At 34.3% G+C, this 21719-nt stretch overlaps 1 protein-coding gene across 1 annotated transcript in view; it reads left to right on the plus strand.

Annotated features, from left to right (window-relative positions):
- The window catches only part of SANBR (SANT and BTB domain regulator of CSR), a 57697-nt gene continuing 35978 nt past the window's right edge, over positions 1-21719 (plus strand). Inside the window, exons 1-8 of the mRNA XM_063078568.1 lie at positions 1-114; positions 2608-2741; positions 5330-5488; positions 12613-12799; positions 13664-13757; positions 15717-15955; positions 18816-18874; positions 20287-20447. Of these exons, the coding sequence (XP_062934638.1) occupies positions 5339-5488; positions 12613-12799; positions 13664-13757; positions 15717-15955; positions 18816-18874; positions 20287-20447 (890 nt within the window). The 5' untranslated portion in view covers positions 1-114; positions 2608-2741; positions 5330-5338. The remainder of the gene's footprint in view (positions 115-2607; positions 2742-5329; positions 5489-12612; positions 12800-13663; positions 13758-15716; positions 15956-18815; positions 18875-20286; positions 20448-21719) is intronic.

A 21719-nucleotide genomic window follows, 5' to 3' on the forward strand; every position in this document is an offset into this window, starting at 1 on the left:
ACGCCGCGGCCGGGGTTGTGGGCTGGGTCGTGGGAGCTTCCTGGCGTGAGTGCGGACGGTGCCGGCCGCTGCAGGTGACAGAGGCGCAGCGAGGGTCGCCGCGGCCCTGTGGAGGTGAGCGAGACGCTGAGGGGGCGCGGGTCCCCGCCGGGGGACGGGAAGTGCGGCGAGGGGCGGTACCGCCTGCAGCCAGCCTGTGCCGCCGCGGCCCCCCAGCCCCTGCGGCGCGGGCCGGGCGGGTGTCCCGCTAGCTCAAACGCCCCCACGCACACCCCGCAGCCCGCCGCGCCCGCGCAGCCGCCGGCCCCGCTCCCACAACCCGGCAGCTCCACATGTCCACAGCTGGTCCCGCCCGCGCACCAGCTGAGGGAGCCCCGGACTCTGCCCCGCACCTGCCCCCGACTCGCCCCCTGCCCGGTGCCTTTGTCCGCCCCTCTCCCGCTCTGCGCCCCGAGAGTTTCTGCGCCTACGGGAGGCAAGGGGGGGCGGCGCTGAGGTCTTGGGGTGCCCTGAGGACGCGCCGCGCATTGAGCCTCTGAGCCCCAGTTTGAAGGGCTTTTGATCTACTCTTCCCCTGGGTTCGGGATGTCGTTTTGCTTTCTCCTTCACGATCAAAGCCATCTGCCTACGATGAGCACAAGGCTTCTCCCCGGTCCAGGATGACTCAGTGTTATCGCCCCCCTCTGTTATGCCAAAGGCCTTTGACTGCTCCAGTGACAACCCCCCTCCTTCCCATCTTGCCTCTGCCTAGGAAAAAAGTCTCTGTGTACAAGAGACTTTTCTATTTGAAAAAAGAAAAAGGAAAAAAAAAAAAAAAAAGATGCCTGTCATGCACTTCTATCTGGTGTGGGAGTGACTAGATCAGTCTTACTAATACGTATACATAAACCAAGATATGGGAATGGGGGAGGAGACATGAAGTGTGTTCTTAAAAAATGTAATCTATAAAACAAATAGAATTTTTGCTTTTGGTAAATAACATGTTTTACCTTAAACTTTTTTTAAATGTTGGTATTTTATCATGAATGGGAGCAAATTAATCAGTAGGGTAATTTGAGCTTTGAACTTTCTTATTGTCACAGTTTCTAATAAATTTACACTTCTTAGAATGAGGTGCACTGTGACAGCTATTTCTAGATTATTCGTTTTAGTAAGGATTATTCATCCGTGTTTTGTCTTTCATACTTAAATTCAGACCCTAAAGGATGCTTTCTTGAACATTTATTTAACTAGAATTAATATTGGGTAATCTTCTTTTGCTCACTTGTGTGAAGAAAATGTCAACAGAAAATTTCCTTTTCACATCTAGATGTTTTTTCTTAAATATGTATAGCATAAATGAGTATCGTATTTAAAATATAAATATAACCTTTTTAAGTGCTTGACGTGCACAGTGTTTTTGAAATTTTTAATGAACCTTTTTGGAGGTAAAGAATAAACAACACCCAGGGTCCTTACTCTGAATTCCATTTTAGGCTGTTTTCTAGTGAGACCCAAACAAAGCATAACAAAACACTTCACATGCCCTAACATGCCTCCCAAATTATGGTAAGAGGGGGATGCGTGTACACAAACATGTAGAGAGCAATGCTTCGTTCGCTAGTGAGAAACCAGGTTCTTCAAGAACGTAGCTTCAAAACTAAATTATTTAGCAGAACATGATCCCCATTTATCTTTGCACAATGTAGATATTTAAATATTTAAATGAGTTGTGGATCCCAGTCTCGCTTAAGGTTTTGTGACTTTCTCATTAATTCAGCAAACATTTTTGCTGGTCACTCTTCTTGGAAATCAAAGAAGACCCAGCCCATGAGAGATACTGTGGTCCAATGTGTTAAAGAAAAAAATGACCAGAAATTCCTCAGGGCCCTTCCAGTGTACTTCTAAGACCTTTCCCAAGCCCGCTTTCACAAGAATTTCCTCAAACTCAGCCAGGGATATGTGAAAGGACATAATTTTTGGATTCACTAAGTTTTTTCACCAGACTTTGTGATGACCAATTCTTTCAAAAAGAATGAGGTTCCATAAAATCTACTTTGTAAGGCAGTACTTTACAGTTATTAAACTAATTCTTGGAAAATTTTTGTGCCAGTAATGGCCAAAGTAGGAAAGATAAAAATAGTAGTAATAAATTATTGATTGGGCACCTTTTGTATGCCAAACAGTATGCTGGGTGCTTTATATAGCGTATCGCAAGGGTACTTCAAAAAATTCACGGAAAGATTCATATTCTCTTTTAATTCTATTTTTCCATGTACTTTTTGAAGTACCCTGGTATTTAAGACTTATAATAACCCATAAGGTAAGTATCATTTTCCTTATATTATAGCTGAGACAATTGGAGCCCCAGGTTGCCCTGCTAGAAATGATAAAGCTAGGTAAGTATCTATAGTTGACTCTTTCTCCTCATTTTGTTGACAGCATACTTAATTGGAATGTTACTGTCTCTCCTTTTATTTGTCACATTATATTGAATCCGTTTAATCCAAGGATCTCTGTAATGATAATGCTACTACTACAAACATTAGTCTTCACTGTGAGCCAGGTAGTACTTTCTATATATCCTCAAAAGAATGTGAGCTAGCTAATATTATTTTTGTTTTATAGATGAAGAAATTGAGGCACAGAGATTAATCTGAACGAGATAATACCTTAAGTGGTAGAATCAGGATGCAAACTTGGACAGTCTGGCTCCAGAGTCTGCAGTCTTAACCACTACACTACCGTGGTCCTTCAATAAGGTACATCTCTGGTTGATAGGAAGCTATGATTTTAGAGTGCTCAATGTTTTTCTTTCTTTGTTTCTTTTTAATGTTTATGCAAACACATGTAGGGTAACTTTATGATATCGACCACCTGATGTCCTATACCACTGCCTTATGTAAACAATTATGTAGTACTAATCATAGTTAACATTTATTGAAAGTTTACTACATTCCAGCCTCTGTTCTGTGTTTTAAGTATCTCACATAATCCTCAGTGCAATCCTAGAAAGTACTATTATTTTATGCTGCATCTTATTTGTGAAGTGCTTTTATTGTGTTCAAGGTGCTTTCAGAAAATAATCCCTTTCATTCCCTCCACGCTGTCGGAAGTATTACCATCACATAATTTTTTTGCTGTAATTCATCAAGATTAGATGACTTACTTTGACTAGCATGTGATGGAGCTAAAGCTGGAACCAGAGCTTCAGAATCCTGTGTGTGTCGCTTTGTCCACTGTACTGGTCTGTTGGCGGATCTTTGCTTTGTTCTTCTTATCCTAAAATAGACCACATTTTTCCATAGGAGCTACTTTTATTTGGACATTTTGTTCCCAATCCAGAGTCTAATGTCAATTAAATCATAGATATGACCAGCCATACTCTTGTCATTATTTTCCTCTCTAAATTTATGTTCCAACTTCAGATGCACTGCCTGGCACATAGCAGGGCTCAGTAAATGTTTGAATAAAGTAAGAAGTGTCTCAGATACATTGATACAAAAAGGTTTCTAAAATGTTTTAAGTTTGAATGGTAGTGTTTTTTTCTCTCTGATACCATAGCTTTCTCCTTCCCCCACCTCACAAACAAAAGCTTTCAAAATTGTTTCACTAAAAGATAACTGATTTCAAGATGTATTAGGCTTTGTCCCTCCCTGTCCTAAACCATTCCCAACCTGCTGTCTCCCCCATACTATACTACTTGAATGGGAAGAGCATGGATTTGAGAGTCAGTTTTACCTGTATTTGAATCCTTGCTCTGCCTCTTACTAGGTCTGTGACCTTGTGCAAATTAGTTAATTTCTCTGGACCTGTTTCCTCTTCTTGTAAAATTGGGGAGATTACCTATCTTATAGGGATGTGGTGAGAATTTATTGAAATAATAAGTAAAAGACTTAGCACAGTTCCAGGCTCTTAGTAGATACTCAGTAAATAACAGCTGTTATGTGTCCCTCCTCTGCTGTGGCTCTTGGCCAAAATGATATTGATATTGAAATTATCTGTTTATTTGCTGTTATCCATCACCAGACTGTAAACTCGAGGACAGGGACCATATGACATGGTTATAGTAGAGATTTTTGTGTCTCTCTTGAGTGGCACACAGTTGGAGCTCACTAAGTGTTTGGACTACATCCATTTGGAAAGCAAACTAGGGCCTTTTTTCATGGTGATCCTATTGCCTGAAAGTCTTGGACACTCTTGGCTAAGATGAGGGGTGCTGGATATGTTATTCAAGGGCTCCTGGATTGAACTAGAGGTTGTGATTGCAGAAAAGGTGGTTGGGGAACCCAGGTGGGAAGCCTCCACTCTGCACAAGTGCATGTGTATGCATGGAGTGCTGTGGCTGTTTGTAGATGTCAGTGTGTGTGTGTGCGTGCGTGCGCGCGTGTGTAAGGATTAAACCTTATCGGGCCATTTATCATATGGCTTTTGAAGACAAGGAAGAAGAGAAGAACTTTTCAAAGAGAAGTTGTTTCAAGCATGTAAAAATGGTGCTGGCTGGTTAGCTTGGTTGGTTAGAGCGCGGTGATGTAACACCAAGGTCAAGGATTCAGATACCCACATCAGCCAGCCACCAAAAGAAATAATAGTAATTACAATTGTTGTAATTGTAATCTCCCTACCACTTTTAACTAATAATCACATGACACAATAACAATTATTATGTTTAGCGTAAAATGTCAAATTAATTTTCATTTAAGCTTCATTTTATTACATATAAATTTAACAAATTAAGTTTCATTTTATTACATCAGCAAAAATTCAGTATGCTCAGCCTTCATTGTTTGTAGCATGGACATTTACTGACAGAATAAAAAAAAGGCAGTATTGCTTAGGAATAGAATGAAATTATGATTCTTTCTAACCAGCTTTGTTTTGGGTTTTTTACAGTTATATTCCACCATCCATGAATTGCTAATCAGAGTATAAATCAGGCATACAAAAGGATTTTCTTTAGGAAGATAAATTGTATTCAACTTTTTTGTTCAACATTTTATTATGAAAAATTTTGAACATACAGCAGAGTCAAAACTAATTTTATAGTTAACACCCTTATACCCACCACTTAGATTCTACCATTAATAATTTACTATGCCTTTTATCACATACTTAGCCATCTGTCCATTCTTCTATATATCCATCTATCAATCCATAATATTCAAATGCTTTTATACTTGAAGAGATTTGGCCTGTATATTATTCTTTATTCATTTTAGGTCAGTTGTATTTTTCCTTTACATGGTAGCAGATAATTCTTAGGAATGAACTATAACTGATCTATATATAAAGTTCTGAAAACATTTGGATTTCAGATGTAGACTAAGCTGTTTGTCCTCCCTATTCATAGTTCCAAAAGATGAGTCGTGGATGTTCAGAAAACAACAATTTCCTGAATAATAACAATCAAATGGTGTTGGACATGATCCTTTATCCATTAATTGGAATCCCTGAAACCATCAACTGGGAAACTGTGGCAAGGCTGGTGCCTGGATTAACACCCAAAGAGGTAAATAACAGTCCCACAAAGATCTCCTGAAAAAAATCAGAAAAAGTGGTCAATTTAGAGAAACAACAGCTAAGAGAGAAAAAAATCTTTGAGTATTACATATTCATATGCATGTATAAACAGTATATGTACTTATCTTTATTATTTGACTAGATGCAAACTATATAAATTATATATTAACCCATCTGGCATAATTAAATTCAGCTTCATCTTAGATGTTTTCAAGAGCCGAAAAGTAACTAATAATATCTTATTTTAAGTGATAGAAATGTTCCCTGTAACATTTCTGTATGGGTGGATAAAAATTTTACAAGTCAGATTAAATCCCCAGTGCTGTGTTTCTCAAACTTAAGTAATGAACAGATCTTTTTAAAGGAAACAACTTGGAAGCTCCTAATATTGACTTTAATTGTTTTTACTATGATATAAATTAAATATGCACTAGTAATAGTAGGTGTAAACACACTTTATACAGCTGTAAACCAAATTGATATAGACACAAGTGAAAATTAAAACCAACACATCCAAACTAGTATTGTAAACAATATGATGACTACTAGTATTTTGCTTAAATTAAATTGCTAATTATAACACAAATATTGTGCAGTCTGTTGTGGCACAGATTCTTTTGGGTACTGCCATGTGCCTTTCAAAGCTTCAATTCTTTTGCCATTTTTCTCTGTTTACCCTACTATGAAGTCTTATGTCGTACCATGACATTATTTGCCTTCACTTGGTGCTAATGTATCTCCTCTACCAAGTCTCTTCCCTACTTTTGACCATTTTTTTATTAGCCTTGGGCAACTAAAATGTTTCTTGGTACCAATTTAATTGTAAACAGGAAAGCAAGTAGGCACTGAAATATTCTGTCATCCTGATGAACTAGATGATTTTATTAATGCTATCCTAGAATCAAAACTTAAAACTTAAATTCTTATAGAGAACTCACAGATTCCTATAGTTCACCCATGAACGCTAGTTTGAGAAACACTGAGCTCAGAATTTTTGCTGTTAAAATGAATCCTACAATGGGTGAATCATCTTAGAGTTTTAGAAGTAGAAATGACATTAGTGATTGTCCCCATTAGATTTTAAGCATATCTATCACTTTCTGGCCTATCACATACACTTAATAAACATGTGTTGAATCAGTGAATGAATCAAGTCCCACCCTCTTCTTTTACAGCTCAGAAAACCAGGACCCACGAAGACTACTTGCCCTCAATTATATGAGCATTATAGGTCTTTATGAGATGATAAGGAAGTTTATTTTTTAGCATATATTATCACTCTCTATACTTTTTTACCCTTTGGATTTTTACATGTTAGGTTTTAAAACAGGACAAACCTGTGAATTCAACTATTTTTCCAACTTTCTATTATGAATATTTTCAAACACAGTTGAAAGAATAGTATGACACTCCTGTCCTTTACATAGGTTTAGCAGTTCTAGGTATTTGCTGTATCTCTTTATATAACTTTTTCTATGACATATAAAAGTAAGTCTCAGATATCGTAACACTTCATTTCTATACACTGCAACATGCATCTCCTTAGAATGATATTATTACATAATCACAGTACCATTATCAACCTAAGAAAATTAACAATAGTTCCATTATATTTTCTTTTTTTGTTGTTTTGTTTTTTTATTTTTTACTTGTAGTTCCATTATATTTTCTTTTTTTTTTTAATTTATTTTATTTATTGAATAAAAATTGATTATACATATTTTGGGAGTTCAACATTGAGATATGTTGATCAAATCAATATTACTAGCACACATATTGTTACAAATCATAATTATTCTTTATGCCCCTTGTCCAGTCTCTCCCCATCCCCCTCTCCCTCCCCATTTTCTCCTCTAATTACCCTAGATTTCTTCTCTCCTTCTGAAAGAATAATGGTTACTCTGTTAATTTGTTGCCTAGGTGATCTGTCCAATGCTGAGAGTTGTGCTCGGGTCCCCCAATATTATCATAGAGCAGATGCTTCTTCTGTCACTCTGAAATGGGCTTTGTGGAGAGAGACATCCTCTTCTTTATCTCTGCTGCTGACTCTCCTTGTGTCAATGCACTCCAGTGGTTGGTGGACCATCTGCATGGTGGTTGTGGTGTCTAGCCACTTTCGTGGCAGCCATGGTTATTGTGGTGGTTGTGGTGGTCCACCCACATGGAGGTGATGTTTTTGGCATGCTCCTTGGCGCTGGTAGTGTGCCAGGTTGTGGGGTGTGTCTGATCCACTTCTCCATGCCTCTGGTCCCCGGGAGGGCCCCAAGGCTCTGGCACAGTGTGCCTGGTTGTGGGAGGGGGGTCCAGTCCCTAGCTCCATGCCTTGGGTCACTGGGCGGGCCCTGAGGTGCTGGCACAGTGTGCCTGGTTGTGGGAGGGAGGTCCATTCCCATTCTCCATGTCCCAGGTCACTAGGCAGACCCCAAGGTGCTGGCGTGGTGTGCCTGGTTGTGGGAGGGTGGTCCGGTCCCCTTTACCATGATTCAGGTCCCTGGGACCCTGAGGCATTGGCGCAGTGTGCCTGGTTGTGGGAGGGGGGTCCGGTCCCCTTTTCCATGACTCGGGTCCCTGGGTGAACCCTGAGGCGCTGGCGCAGTGTGCCTGGTTGTGGGAGGGGGGTCTGGTCCCCTTCTCCATAGTTCCATTATATTTTCTAATATCCACTGCATATTCAAATTCACCCAGTTTAGGAATTCTTAACTAAAACACAAGTAAATGTGAATCAAACTATTTTTAAGTTGTGTTAATTTTAAATAATTTTTATTACTAAACAAAACATGTACTTAAAGAACACATACACAAAAAGAAAACAACCAAAAAATCAGAATTATAAATCCAACGCTACCGAAAGCAAGCTGCTGACACCTTGTATATGTCCTTCCAGATTATTTTGAATACCTGTATGAATTCTTAAAGTGGATATATAACAAATGCACTGTTTTGCTACTTGCTTTTTTTCACTTAGAATGTTATAAGCAACTTTATGTACTAGTAATAAACTTTTACAATATTTAATGGCAGTCTGCTATTCTTTTATTTGAGCCATATCATAATTTATTGAACCAGCTCCTTTTGTTAGATATTTAGGCTAGTGGTTTCAATTTTTGACTACTACAAATACCACTGTAACAAATATCTTATTCTCATTTCCTTAGGAGATAATCACAGAAGCAGAATTGCTGGATCAGAGGGCAAAAGCATTTTTAAGTTTTTGTTACATATTGTCATATTGGCCAGTAGAAGGCCATCCATGTTATACTCTAGGCAACATAGCTAAGTGCTTGTTATATCAACTTTCTATATCAAATATTATTTATGTGTGTGTATGTTGTCAGAATTCTTATTTATATATATATTTTTTAAATTTTAATGAGTGTTCTCATTGTAGTTTTACTTTTCTTTAAATCTTGGAGAGGTTGACTGTTTTATATTTTGTTTCATGTCCTTTATCCATTTGTGAATTTGTTTTGTTACTAGTTTAATAACAGTTTTCTATGTATTAAGTATATTAACCTTTGATCTTATTTTTCTCAATTTTTTTTCAGCATATTATTTGTTAATGATAGTCTCTTATATACAAATATTTTTTAAAATTGTGTTAAAAATCTATGAATCTTTTACTTTGATGTCTGCCTTTGTTGTCATGCTTGGAAAATTCTTCTCACCCCGAGGTTATGTATAGTACATACTTTCCTGCATTCTCCTGATTACTTTTCTTTTTTCCGTTTAAATCTTGACTCCATCTGGAGTTTAAACTTCTTTCTAATGACTAGTTAATTGCCCAACATTTACTGAATATTTCATTCTTCATTACTGGTTTGAAATTCTTCAAATCTATTTCTGGACTTACTATTCTATTCCATTGATCTCTTCATCTGATCCTACTGACACTTTCATATTGACTTACATATTTTCAATATTGTTTTAATATCTGTGGACAAAAATCCTGTTACTTTTTAAAAGTTTTTTGAATATTCTCTTACTCTCCTGGATTATAATTTTTTTTCCATTTCAAAGTCAACATGTTGGTATTTTGAAAGTGGAATAAGGATTAATTATTTAAGATATTTTAGATAAGTGTTTAGCTTAGGTAAAATAATGTATCTAATTTTTCCAAAGTGGGTGCACTCTTTTACATTCCTACAAGCAGTGTATGAGGTTTCCAGTTTCTCCACATCCTTGCCAACACTTTTATTGTCTTTGGTTATAGCCATGCTAGTGCGTGAAGTGGTATTTCATTGTGCTTTTGATTTGCCCTTTCCTGATTTCAAATGATGCTGTGATTAGCCATTTAGAGATCTTTTCTAGAGAAATGTCTATTCCAATTCTTTGCCCATTTTTTATTTGGGTTGTTTGTCTTTTTATTAGTGAGTAGTAAGGATTTTTAATATATTCTAGATACAAATCTCTTGTCAGATATATGATTTGCAAATATTTTCTCCCATTCTGTGGGTGGTCTTTTCATTTTCTTGATGTCCTTTGAAGAACAAAAGTTTTTAATTTTGATGAAGTCTACTTTATCTAATTTTTCTTTGTTGCTTGTGCTTTTAATGTCATATCTAAGAAACCATCACCTAATCCATAGTAACAAAGATTTATACCTATATTTTCTTCTCAGAGTTTTGTAGTTTTAGCTTTTACATTTTAGCCTTTGATTTAATGTTTGTATATGGTGTGAAGAAGGAGGTCCAACCTTATTCTTTTGTATGTAGATATCCCTTAATTTTTCGGAAACTCAAATAGTTTATATTATTTATAGTTCACATGCTTTTTTGTTTAGGCAATCATGTATTTCAAATATTTGGAATTCATAAATTTCTCATTTGAATATTAGAAATGGCTATAAGCTTTGTTAAACAAGATAAATCTACATTCTGTTTCCAGTACAGCTATAAACTACCTAAAAGATGTCAGAAGAATCTTTTTTTAAAAGCCTACCTACCACTTTCTCTGTGTTACAAAGAATGAACTCATTTTGTAGGAAAATGGATTCAATTAAGCCATTTATATTTTTTATCCTATACATGTACATCTGAACTTGTACGTTTTCTAATGATGTTATAACATTTGTTTTTTTCTTTGCCCAGATTTTCATCACTGCTTCTTTTAGTGCTCATACAAAAATACTTTCTCTGTTATTAGTTATTTTTATTTAATTTTAAGATTTTGTTTAAAGAGATGTTGATTATATAATTGTCTTAGCTTTCTGTTCCTTAGAATACCTAAAACTGTATGTAATTTATAAAGAAATGAAATTTATTTCTTACAGTTCTGGAGGCTGGGAAGTCCAAGGTCCAGGGGGCACATCTGGTGAGGTACTTCTTACTGGTGGGGACTTTCTGCAGAGTCCTGAAGTGGTGCAGGGCATCACATGGCAAGAGGGCTGAGCATGCTCACACTGCTAACTCACGTCTCTTCATCTTATTGTAAAGTCACAGTTCCACTGTCATGATAACCTATTAATCCATTAATCCATTAATCCATGAATGATTAGTCCATTCACATGGGCAGAGCCTTCACGATCCAATCACCTACTGAGGGCCCCACCTCTCAACACTGCCACATTGGGGATTAAGCTTCAACATGAGCTTTGGAGGGGACAAACATTCAAACCATAGCAATAATATTAATTTTTTTTTCCCCTAGGAAAAGAGAGGAAGCAATAATATTTCAATCTACATTTACATCTCTTTTATATGCCTTTTATTAAAGTGTTACTTCTCTTTTCAAAGGACTAAACCTTGGATAGACATTTCTTTCTAGTAATACTAACCATGTAAACAATCATTACCTAAAGTAATGCTTGCTATCAAATGGGTACTTGATAAATATTTGTGTAATAAATGAATGATGTCATAACCAATATACTTATTTATTTATTTATTTATTTATTTGTAGGCAGCTGACTGATACAGGTCTCAGTGTTATAAGGCTGCACTCTCACATTATTTGTTTAATATGTACACATATTTTTCTCCTTTTACAGCTCCCAGAGTACTTGGTCTGATGTGTAACTTGTTATCCACATTGATGTTGATGGCGATTTAAAAATGGATGCTATAGCAATGTTGTTTACAAAAATCCACAATAAGGAAGGCATTTTCTATTGTGACCTAGTAAACACATAGAAACATTTTCAGGCAGGAGTACTTAGCCTTACTATGCTTAATGAACTCTTGATATTTTCTAATCTATTGTATTCTATTTCTTTTTTTAAAAAAATTGCTAATCTGAACCTTCGAAGCTGATTTCATGACCATCTAATGGGCTAACGGAAATACTCTGCTAGAGCAAACTATGCCCGAATGTATGGCCACAAAGTGCTACCACAGTATGTTTTGCACAAGGTGAACCTCACTGTCAGTAAAAACAAAGACTTTATTGTTTTAATAAAATATGGTGTCACAAATCAGATACTCTTTGGTTTGTTTTCCAGTGAAGGTTAGAATTTGGTCTTATTTATGTTGGAAACTCAGTTAATATAAAAATAAAAGCCAAGGGTTTTTTTTTTTTTTTTTAAGATGACCAGTAAGGAGATCCTAACCCTTGACTTGGTGTTATCAGCACCACACTCTCCCAAGTGAGCCACAGGCTGGCCCAAAAGCCAAGTTTTTTTGTTTTTTTTTTTTTTGCTTTTTGTCTTTTTGGTGACCAGCACTCAGCCAGTGAGTGCACCGGCCTTTCCTGTATAGGTTCCGAACTCATGGCGGGAGCTTCGCTGCGCTCCCAGCACCGCACTCTCCCGAGTGCGCCACGGGCTCGGCCCCCAAAAGCCAAGTTTTTAACTGAATTATTAATATTGTCAACTGATAATCGATACAAACCAAAAGGAAATATTGTTAATAAAGGCAGTCTTTATTTTTCTACAACAGCATAAACACATTATGCCTTTGCGTAACAGCATATTAAAAAATTCTATCCTGAATTTTAAAGGAGAAAAAAATAAGTCTGAGGTTTTTGTGTACAATTTCTAGATGTTACCCAGAAGATTAATATTCACTTACAAAAAAAGATTATGGAAAAGTATCTTCAAATAGAAGGCAAGAAAATATCTTCTTTTTTTTATTAAAAAAATCCCCAAATCTCCGTTTCTTTCATTTTATATCATGACAGTGTGCCAAAAGGTTTGATGAACTGAAGAGCAGTGGAAGCTCACCTGTTGACAATCAGTATAATCCACTAATGGCTGCTGGAGAAAGTCCTGTTGAAACTTTAGCCACATATATCAAATCCTCACTTCTTCACACACAGGGAGATTTTCAGGAGACTCCAGTTGGTCAGGATGCAGTTTCCAAAACAGGTAAGGTTTTAAAACAAAATGCAGTATACTTGTTCTTATGATAATTCTGCAAAATTTTATACATTCCAGTCAACTTTTCTTTCTTTGTTTAATGGTTAATCTAAAGTTAATAGAAAAATCTATGAGTATTTGTTATCTTCCTGAATTTTAAAAATTATAATTGTCTTTGCTATATTTAAAAAAAAATTTAAGTGATAATATATAGGTCAAGCACTATTATCAAAACAAAATCTTTACTATATCAAAATTTCCTAGTCCAGTCTGTTGGTGTAATTATTTCATATATTATTTATTGTTTACTGTGAATATTCTTTTACTTTATGTTAGAGGAATTTGACCCATATTTTTTACCTTTTTTTTTTTTAATTGAGAGAATCTTGCTTATCTCTCGTGTAATCTTTTTTTTTGCAGCTCCTCTTTATTGCAGTTAACAAGAACTTCAAGTGATACGGGGGCAGGGTAGAAGAAATATTTTCTGCAGTTACATTGGAAATAATAACTGTTTTTAGAAATCCTCAGAGTGTAGTGAGTTATTTTCATCTCAGCAGCAGCAGTCAGATTATTGATATAAAAATTTGCTTCTGGAAGAGAAAACTACGCTGTTGGCTCTATTTGTACATACCACATCAGCATTTTTTGAAATCTTCATTGTAACATTAGCAATTTGTGATTTTTTTTTTTTTGTGCTGTTTCGTCCATTACCTTTAGAAATATAAAGGGGAAATGCCACCTGTCAAGTACCATCTTTAACTAGCCTTGGAAACCATGCATATACATTATTACCATTCAATGAGTAAAAACCCATTCTCAGCTAGAAACGCTAACCCCCCCCTTTTTTTGTATGTGTTTGTTTCTGTATTTAAGGAAGACATAGTATAGCTTCCACAAGGAATTGTGCTTCAGAAAGTGAAAATTGTACTACTCGTAAAGGTGGAGAAAAGACTGAAGAATCTGAAGGGTAGGAGGCTGGTTGTTTGCTAGATAAGATTTTAATATTAATATCAACTTTAAATTATAAAATATATGGTTGGTGGATATATACATCAGTTACCATAACTTAGGAATTTCACATTACTGCTGAAACCATTGGAATCAGCTTAGTTAATGTGTTGAACTATAAACAATTGCTTAATACCTAAACATATGGCTTACTCATAATATTTATTAGTCTGGGCTTAGTTGTTCATTTTTTTAAATTCATTTTTATATTTGTAAATATTAGAAATAACCTCTATTAACATAAAACTTTGAAAAGTAAATTTTAATACTTGAAGAAAACTCTATGCCGTTAGTTCTCCAACTTTATTAAAGAAACGGGATGTGTATATGAGAACTATTTCAATATAATTACTTATTATAGAAGCATTTAAAAATTAGAATGTTTTTCAATATATTGCAAGTTTTGATAGCTTTGTATTGTTTTGTATACCTCATATACAATAAATTGCACATGTTATAAAATGTTCATTTTGCTGAGTTTTGAAAAATGGGTACACCATATAACCATCACCCAAATCTAGATGTAGAACATTTTCATCATCCTTGAAAGTTCCTTTGTGCACCTTTAATTTTGACAGATTCTTTAATAACAGCTTTATTAATATATAATTCACATACCATAAAATTTACCCTTTTGAAAAGGTTCTGGAGGTGGATGATGGTGATGATTGCACAATATGAATGTACTTAATGCCACTGAACTGTACACTTAAAAGTGGTTAAATTTGTAAATTTTATGGGATGTATATTTTACCAAATTTTAAAAATTCACCCTTTTAAAGTGCATAGTTCAGTGATTTTTAGTTTATCCATACGGACTTTTAACTGATAGGTTTGTTTGTGTGGCACAAAAGTTTGCCAGATAATTTTTTTTACAGAAATTATCCAATATTTCATATTGTGATCCAAAAAGCCACAGAAACTTCATGTGTCATTAAATTAATTATTACCTGTTTACCTTTCGACCATCATTTTTTTGGAAGAACAATTAGTTAAAAGTTATTTAAATTCTTTTGACTTTTGTAGAGTGTTGATTATAATCCCTTTTCTGGTAGCCCAATTTTATTTCAACTGTAATTTTTTTTGTATTAGAAATTATGAAGTTTAATTAAATACACAATAAATTCATATTGTAGGACTGTGTGCCTCTTCCTATTTATTATTCCTTCTTTTGCAATGACATGAAGGCACACATGGATCACACTCATGTTTCTTTTTGAGGTGATATAATTTTCAAAGAAAGTAAATTCAAGAAGTATATAATTTTTGAAGCAAATTTTCTGATGCATCATCTAAACTTATTCTTAAATTTTTAAAGATATGTAAATAAGTACATTGTAGTCTTAAGGATCCCTTTAACTACATTTATTAATTTATGTTTAATGAATGCCTAGAAGCAAACTTTCTGTTAAAAATAACTAAGTAAGCCATGCTGATTTTAATTTGATTTTTGATTAATAGTTTTAGCTGTTTTTCCTTTTTTTTAAAGTATGAAAATTTTAATATTTAATCATTATCTCCCTCCCACACTCATAACCATGTAAAAGTGCTGTTTAATGTTCCTTACAAGAACTGGAATGTATTATTTAATTTTTCTTTGTGGATTGGTATTATTTTTATAAACTTTATATTTAATGTATAACTTGAAAAACAAATTTTAAATCATGTAAATTATTAGTCCTTCAGTAACAATATTTTTTTCTTAAGTCAGTAGCTTACTAAAATTAGTCATAAGCTAAGATATGATCAAGTTAGCAAGACACTTTTGAAAAATTCTTAATGTCAAAACCCTATAAAACTGATTTGTGGTCAAAATCTTCAAAAACATCTTGTTCTCTTACCTCCACTAAATGTCAATATTCTTGGGTCCTCTTCTAAAACTCTAATATTTCATTTCTGTGTAACATTTTTTATGAAGGCCAAACATGGTGATCCATGTATGTGATGAAGCAAAAAACTTGAAAGAAGATTTTGTTTGCCCACGAGATCTTTTGATATCAGAAATGAAGTACTTTGCTGAATATTTATCTGTGGATGCCCAGCGCTGGGAAGAGGTGGACATTTCAGTTCATTGTGACGTTCACATTTTCAGCTGGTTGATACAATATGTTAAAAGGAACACTAAGGAGAATAAAGATTGTGAGATGCCTACTTTAGGTAAAAGACAATCTAATCTGTTCCTTATTTTGTAGTGAAATTTATGTGTCTTCTGGAAATTGCTTCAGGGCAAAAGTGAAATTTGGAAAATTGTTTGGACATTAATATTTATGCTCATGTTAGTAACAGCCTTTTAGGAAACTGATACCTCATCTTTTTTTTTAGTAAGTTTAGTTAAATTATATAGTAAATTTATAGCAAATGGACAGGTCTTCTACGTCAGCAATTCTCAATTTATTGTATATGTACCATTGGGGTCATGGAAACCTTTCTAGAGGGTCAATGAGGTCAAAACAGTTTGGATAATAATACCAAGATATTATGTGTCATTTTCACTGTGTGGACATTTGCTCAGATGGTGCAAAAGCAATGGTTGGTAAAATTGTTGGATCCTTAGCCCAAATCAAGGCAGGGGCATCAAACTGGCCTAGTTGTCACTGTATTCTTCAACACCATGCACTCATAGCTAGAAAGGAAAAAAAAGAAAAAGTCTAGTTTTAGTTAAGAATGTTCTTGATGAAGCAGTAAAAATTACTTACCTTATTAAATCTCCACCCTTGAGGATACATCTGTGTGTTTAATACTCTGTGATGAAATAGGAAGTGTACTTCTGCTGCCCACCAATGTACGATAGCTTTCTTGAAGAAAAGCACTTATGTGATTGTTTGATTGTGAGCTAAACTAGCTGCTCTTTTAAAAATAGAAAACCATTCTTACTTGAGAGAATGACTGACAGAGAAATTATGGTTATTCAGACTTAGATATTTGGCAGACATTTTCTTGAAAATGAGCTGGTCACTTGTCTTTGACAAAATTTGAGCTTTCAAATGAGAATAGGAGTTTCAGAAAACTTACCTGCTTTCATGTGGTTGGCAGCATCTCAGTACTTGAAGACTTTTCCAATGAGATTGGCGGTCATATTAATGAATGTAATTTTTAAAATATATTGTACAATGAAATGTTCAATTGGAAGATCTGCATAACTCGGTGAACCAATATTTTCCAAATGATCAATGCACGATGTTTAAAGAAATCACGCGTGGGTTAAAGATCCCTTCAAAGTGCAAGACAAATCAGTGGATTTTGATGTTAACTGAGGAGGGAAAGTTCATTGATTTCAGATCCCATTGCAACTAACCTTTAAGAAACTACCATTTCTCGAGTTTTGGTGTAACATCAAAGAAGGATACCCACAAATTGAATGCAGAAACAGATAAAAGAATCCAGCTGTCTTCTGTTAAGTCAGACATTGAAGAGATTTGCAAAAATGTCAAACAGTGCTGCCCTTCTCACTAATTTTTTTTGTTTTGGAAAATATAGTTTATTTTCATAAAAATATATTAGCATGCAATAGGTTTATTATTCTCTTTAAATGAATTAATGTTTTCTGAATTTCTCTGTTTTAGTTTCTAATATGGTAAATACCAATATATATATAACCCACATAAACAGAAGCTTTTTAGGATTCTCAGTTTTTAAGATTATAAAGTGTTTTGAGACTAAAAGTTTGAGAACTAGTGTTCTATGTGATAGCAAGAATAATTACTAAGGAGTCTTTCGGTGGGCATAGACTTGTATGAGAACTCATACTTGTGATTACTTCATACTTTGTAGTCTTTCTGCACACTAGAATTGCTGTTTACAGCAGTATCAAAATATTTCTAAACCCTATTAGTAAATAAATCCATACTGACAGTATAAAAGTTTTCTGAAGAGGTTTATAATTTATTATTTTCTAGTGACAAAATTAATGGGAAAAGTTTCTAGTGGTCCTTAAATAAAAATTATAAGATTGCTAAGTCAAAATGTTCAGCCTGAGTCCAGAGATTTTAGACTACCCAGCTATGTTATATATGTGAGAATAAATATCAAAATGTGTGGAGAGAAAAAAAAATATTTTCTGATCTAGCATATTTATGTGTGTAGTGAAGGTAAAAAAAAATGGAGCAAAACTAGTTATTCTCTTATCATTGATCTTAAATTAGTGGCTATAAATGTAAACCTTACAGAAGCAATATTTATTCTAAGCAGGAAAACTACCAAAATGCTTAATTAAATCTCTAATACTCCAGCCACTGGTTCTTATGTGGGATGGTGTATATTACAATTTTCCAAGGAGCTATTTCACTAGCTTCTTCCTCCCTTTACCATTTCTACTTGAGAACCTTCAATCTAGAATTGTTATTTAGAGAAAGATTGGGATTACTTATTTTAATCATTGGCTGCTTAGTGAGAGAAGGATTTCTAGTATTACTAAAGATTTAGAAGGATTGTCTTAGTACTGTAATGGTGGGAAATCCGTTTGTTGTTTTGTTTTGTTTTTTTCTTTTTTTTAAATATACCTCATGGGAGATGACAGGTTTACTGAAACTGTAGTGTCTGGTGACATCCCCCTTTCCTATCTCTGCATGGCTGAAGGCTCAGTATGCCTTTAGGAAGTGACTTTGGCACTTTTGCAGTAGTAAAATTTTTGCTACCCTCGGAATCTTTTTAAATTAAATATTTGTTCATAACAAGCATTGAACTACTTCTGAAATAACTTCACTAATAAGTACTCTCATTAATAATTTCTAAAGATTTTCTCACTGAGACTTTTGCATATATCATGTGGTTAGCTGGAGTCTTTTTACTTGATATGAATTTAACTCCAGGGCAAACTTACTGTGTGTTTTCTCTGTACTCTAAGTTTTAACATTGATTGTTCTTTCTTTTGTGTGTCTAAGCCATATGATATAGTAGGATTATATTGAATTGTTCTTATTAAAGTAATATCCTCTTTTAAGGTAAAAAGGAGCCTGTTCTGAGGAGTTTGAAGTACAAATTAAAAGGAAAATTTAATTTTTTTCTCTTTTTTTTTTAGAGCCAGGAAATGTCATTTCAATTCTTATTTCTTCTGAGTTTTTGAAAATGGATTCATTAGTAAGTATTAATTTAAAACGCCAAGATCTTCTATTTACTTATGCTTTTTTTTCCCTTCAAATGTCTAGAAAATTCTAAGACATCTTACTAAAATAGTTAATTCAGTAGTGTGATTTTATTAGAATAAACTGCTCCTGTTTGAAGGTACTTTGTTTGGTTGGGAAGGGGTTTTAAGACTAGTATGTATCATTCGTGTGTTAGGCCTATAAAGCAAACAATCCTCGAGGAATAGTTCACTATCGTATTTGATGAAACTAAACAAAATTAACTTTACCCCAAAAGAGGTTTTGCCCTACATCCAAATTAAATGAAAATTGGAATATATTTGTTTTGCTATTAAAGTAATTTCTTTAACCATATTTTCCTTATTTGTGTCTTTCATTTATAGTTTAGTGAATAAAGAACAAGTGTCCAACTATTAATATAATTTTGTATGTGTATCACGGAAGTTCGTGTCTGTTGCTTGAGAGTAGCTAATGAAACATAAAATCATAATTATATAAATATACACTTAAAGCTCTAACATTAAATATATTTGTTTTTCTTCTTTTTTTATTTAATAAATTTCTTTATTATTGAAATTATTTTATATGTTTTTGTGATTGATATTTTATGGTTAATATTTAAATAAATATTTGTTTTTAATTCCTGGTAAAACTGTACAGGGCAGAATTTTCTTCTGCATTTCCATATAAATTTTATATGTTAGCAGAAATGAAGTTTGTTTATTTGATTGTTTTAGAGTTTTACTGGTTCCCTGTATTCTTTCTACTCCTTAACCCCTCCCCATTTAGCCAACTGCTTCAGAGAAGGGTTACAGAAAAAAGGCAGAGTCTAAAAGAGTCCTTAACTTTTGAGTTTTGATATGTAAGCCCCAAAGGATAATTTTTATGCCATAAGCAAAAAAATTGGAAGAATACATATTAGCCTCTTTTTACTTTTAAAGTAAATAAATACACCTCAGCTTGGAGGGAGGGGAAGAAAGTCAGAGAGCAAACTAAAGAGAGAAAACACAACAGAGAAAACCCTGAATTGACTGAAATTTCAATTCTGCCATCCAGAGAAATGGAGGCTCAAAATTATAAATAAATTTAATTATAGGAAGTCACATATCTTGCACACTTGAGTAACTTATAGACTAAGATTTATACTTGCCGCAGGCATAATAAACACATTTTTGTTTGAAATAGAGAAGGCTGAAAATAATTTTTCTCGGTATGTATATATGTCTTTACAAATTTGACCTGCTGGACCACTTTGGAACATAGAGTAACCCAAATAAGCAAAACCCAGTTAGTGCCTAGCAATACAGATTAGGCTTTTAATAAATTTTATGTTTGAAAGGTATTGCTATGACATTACTTTTCATGAGACTATTTTCAACTTTCATTTTCTGTTCTGTGTTTTCGTAGGTTGAACAATGTATTCAGTATTGCCACAAAAATATGAATGCCATAGTAGCTACCCCATGCAACATGAACTGTATTAATGCAAATCTTCTTACACGTATAGCTGATTTGTTCACACACGATGAAGTTGATGAGTTAAAGGACAAAAAAGATAAATTTAGGAGGTAATTTTTAAAATTTAATTTTAAACCTAATATTCCTGTTAAAAGAAATATATTTCTATTTCATTTTAGTGAAATACTCTATTGTAGAATATATTTAGAAATATATTTCTATTTTATTTTAAATGAAGTAAAATTTAACCAGAGCCAATGACTTAAGATAGAAATTAGTAATTATTTTGTGTAATGAACATATGAGCATATGGTAGTAGTGAATATTATGTTAAAAATTATTGACAGGCCCTAGTATAAAGAGAAAGAGTGGTATGAGATGAAGTCAGCAGTAGTCATATCACTAGGGGCTGTTTAGGTCATAGCAAGGAGGATATACTTTATTCTAGATGTAAGTTGTAGCAGAGATAGTCTAGAGTTTAGGTCAGAGGTCAGGGCTTAAAATAGAACTTTAAGAGTAGATAAGGTTTGAAACCATCGAACTGGATGAGATTCCCTAGCAAGAGACCATAGTTAGTGTTTTTTGTGTCCTGTTCAAGAAATCTTTGCCTACCTGAAGTTGGTGAAGATACTCTCCTATGTTTTTTCATTATTCATTTTGAATTAATTTTTTTGTGTGGTATCGGGTAGGGCCCAAGGTCCACTTTTTTCCCAAATAGATATCTAATTGACACAGCATCATATATTGAAAAGACCATCCTGAATTTCAGTGGCACCTTTACTATAAATTGGGTGACTATAGGTGAGGTCTGTTTCTGAGTTCTTCATTTTGTTCTGTGGATTTGTCTGTCTTTGTATCAGCAGCACACTGTCTTAATTACGGTAGCCTAATAACTTTTTTATCTAGTAATCTAAATTCTCCAGCTTTGCCTTTCTTCAAGATTTCTGTCTTGGCCATTGTAGGTCTTTTGCATTTCTGTATAGATTTTATAATCAGCTGTTCCATTTTTTCTTTCTCACACAGACACAAACCTACTGGAATTTGGGGTTAATATTGAATCTGTAGATCAATTTAGGAAGATTTAACATCTTAATAATATTGAGTCTTTGGTCCCTGAACACACTATAACCTGCTGTTTATTTGGGTCTTTTAAAATTAATTTCAGCAATGTCTTATAGTTTTCACTGTAGAGATATTTTTCTTTTTTATTTTATTAAATTTATTTCTAGGCATTTATTGGTGCTATTGTAAATGCTATTCTTATTTCATTTTCCAATTGTTAACAAGAGAGTATAGATAAAGGCTTCCCAATATTTAGAGGATCAACAGAGGAGAAATAGCCAGTGAAAGGCCTGAGAAGGAAGAGCCAGTGAAGTAGAAGG

Source organism: Cynocephalus volans, chromosome 14, assembly GCF_027409185.1.
Source record: "Cynocephalus volans isolate mCynVol1 chromosome 14, mCynVol1.pri, whole genome shotgun sequence".
Lineage (NCBI taxonomy): Eukaryota > Metazoa > Chordata > Mammalia > Dermoptera > Cynocephalidae > Cynocephalus > Cynocephalus volans.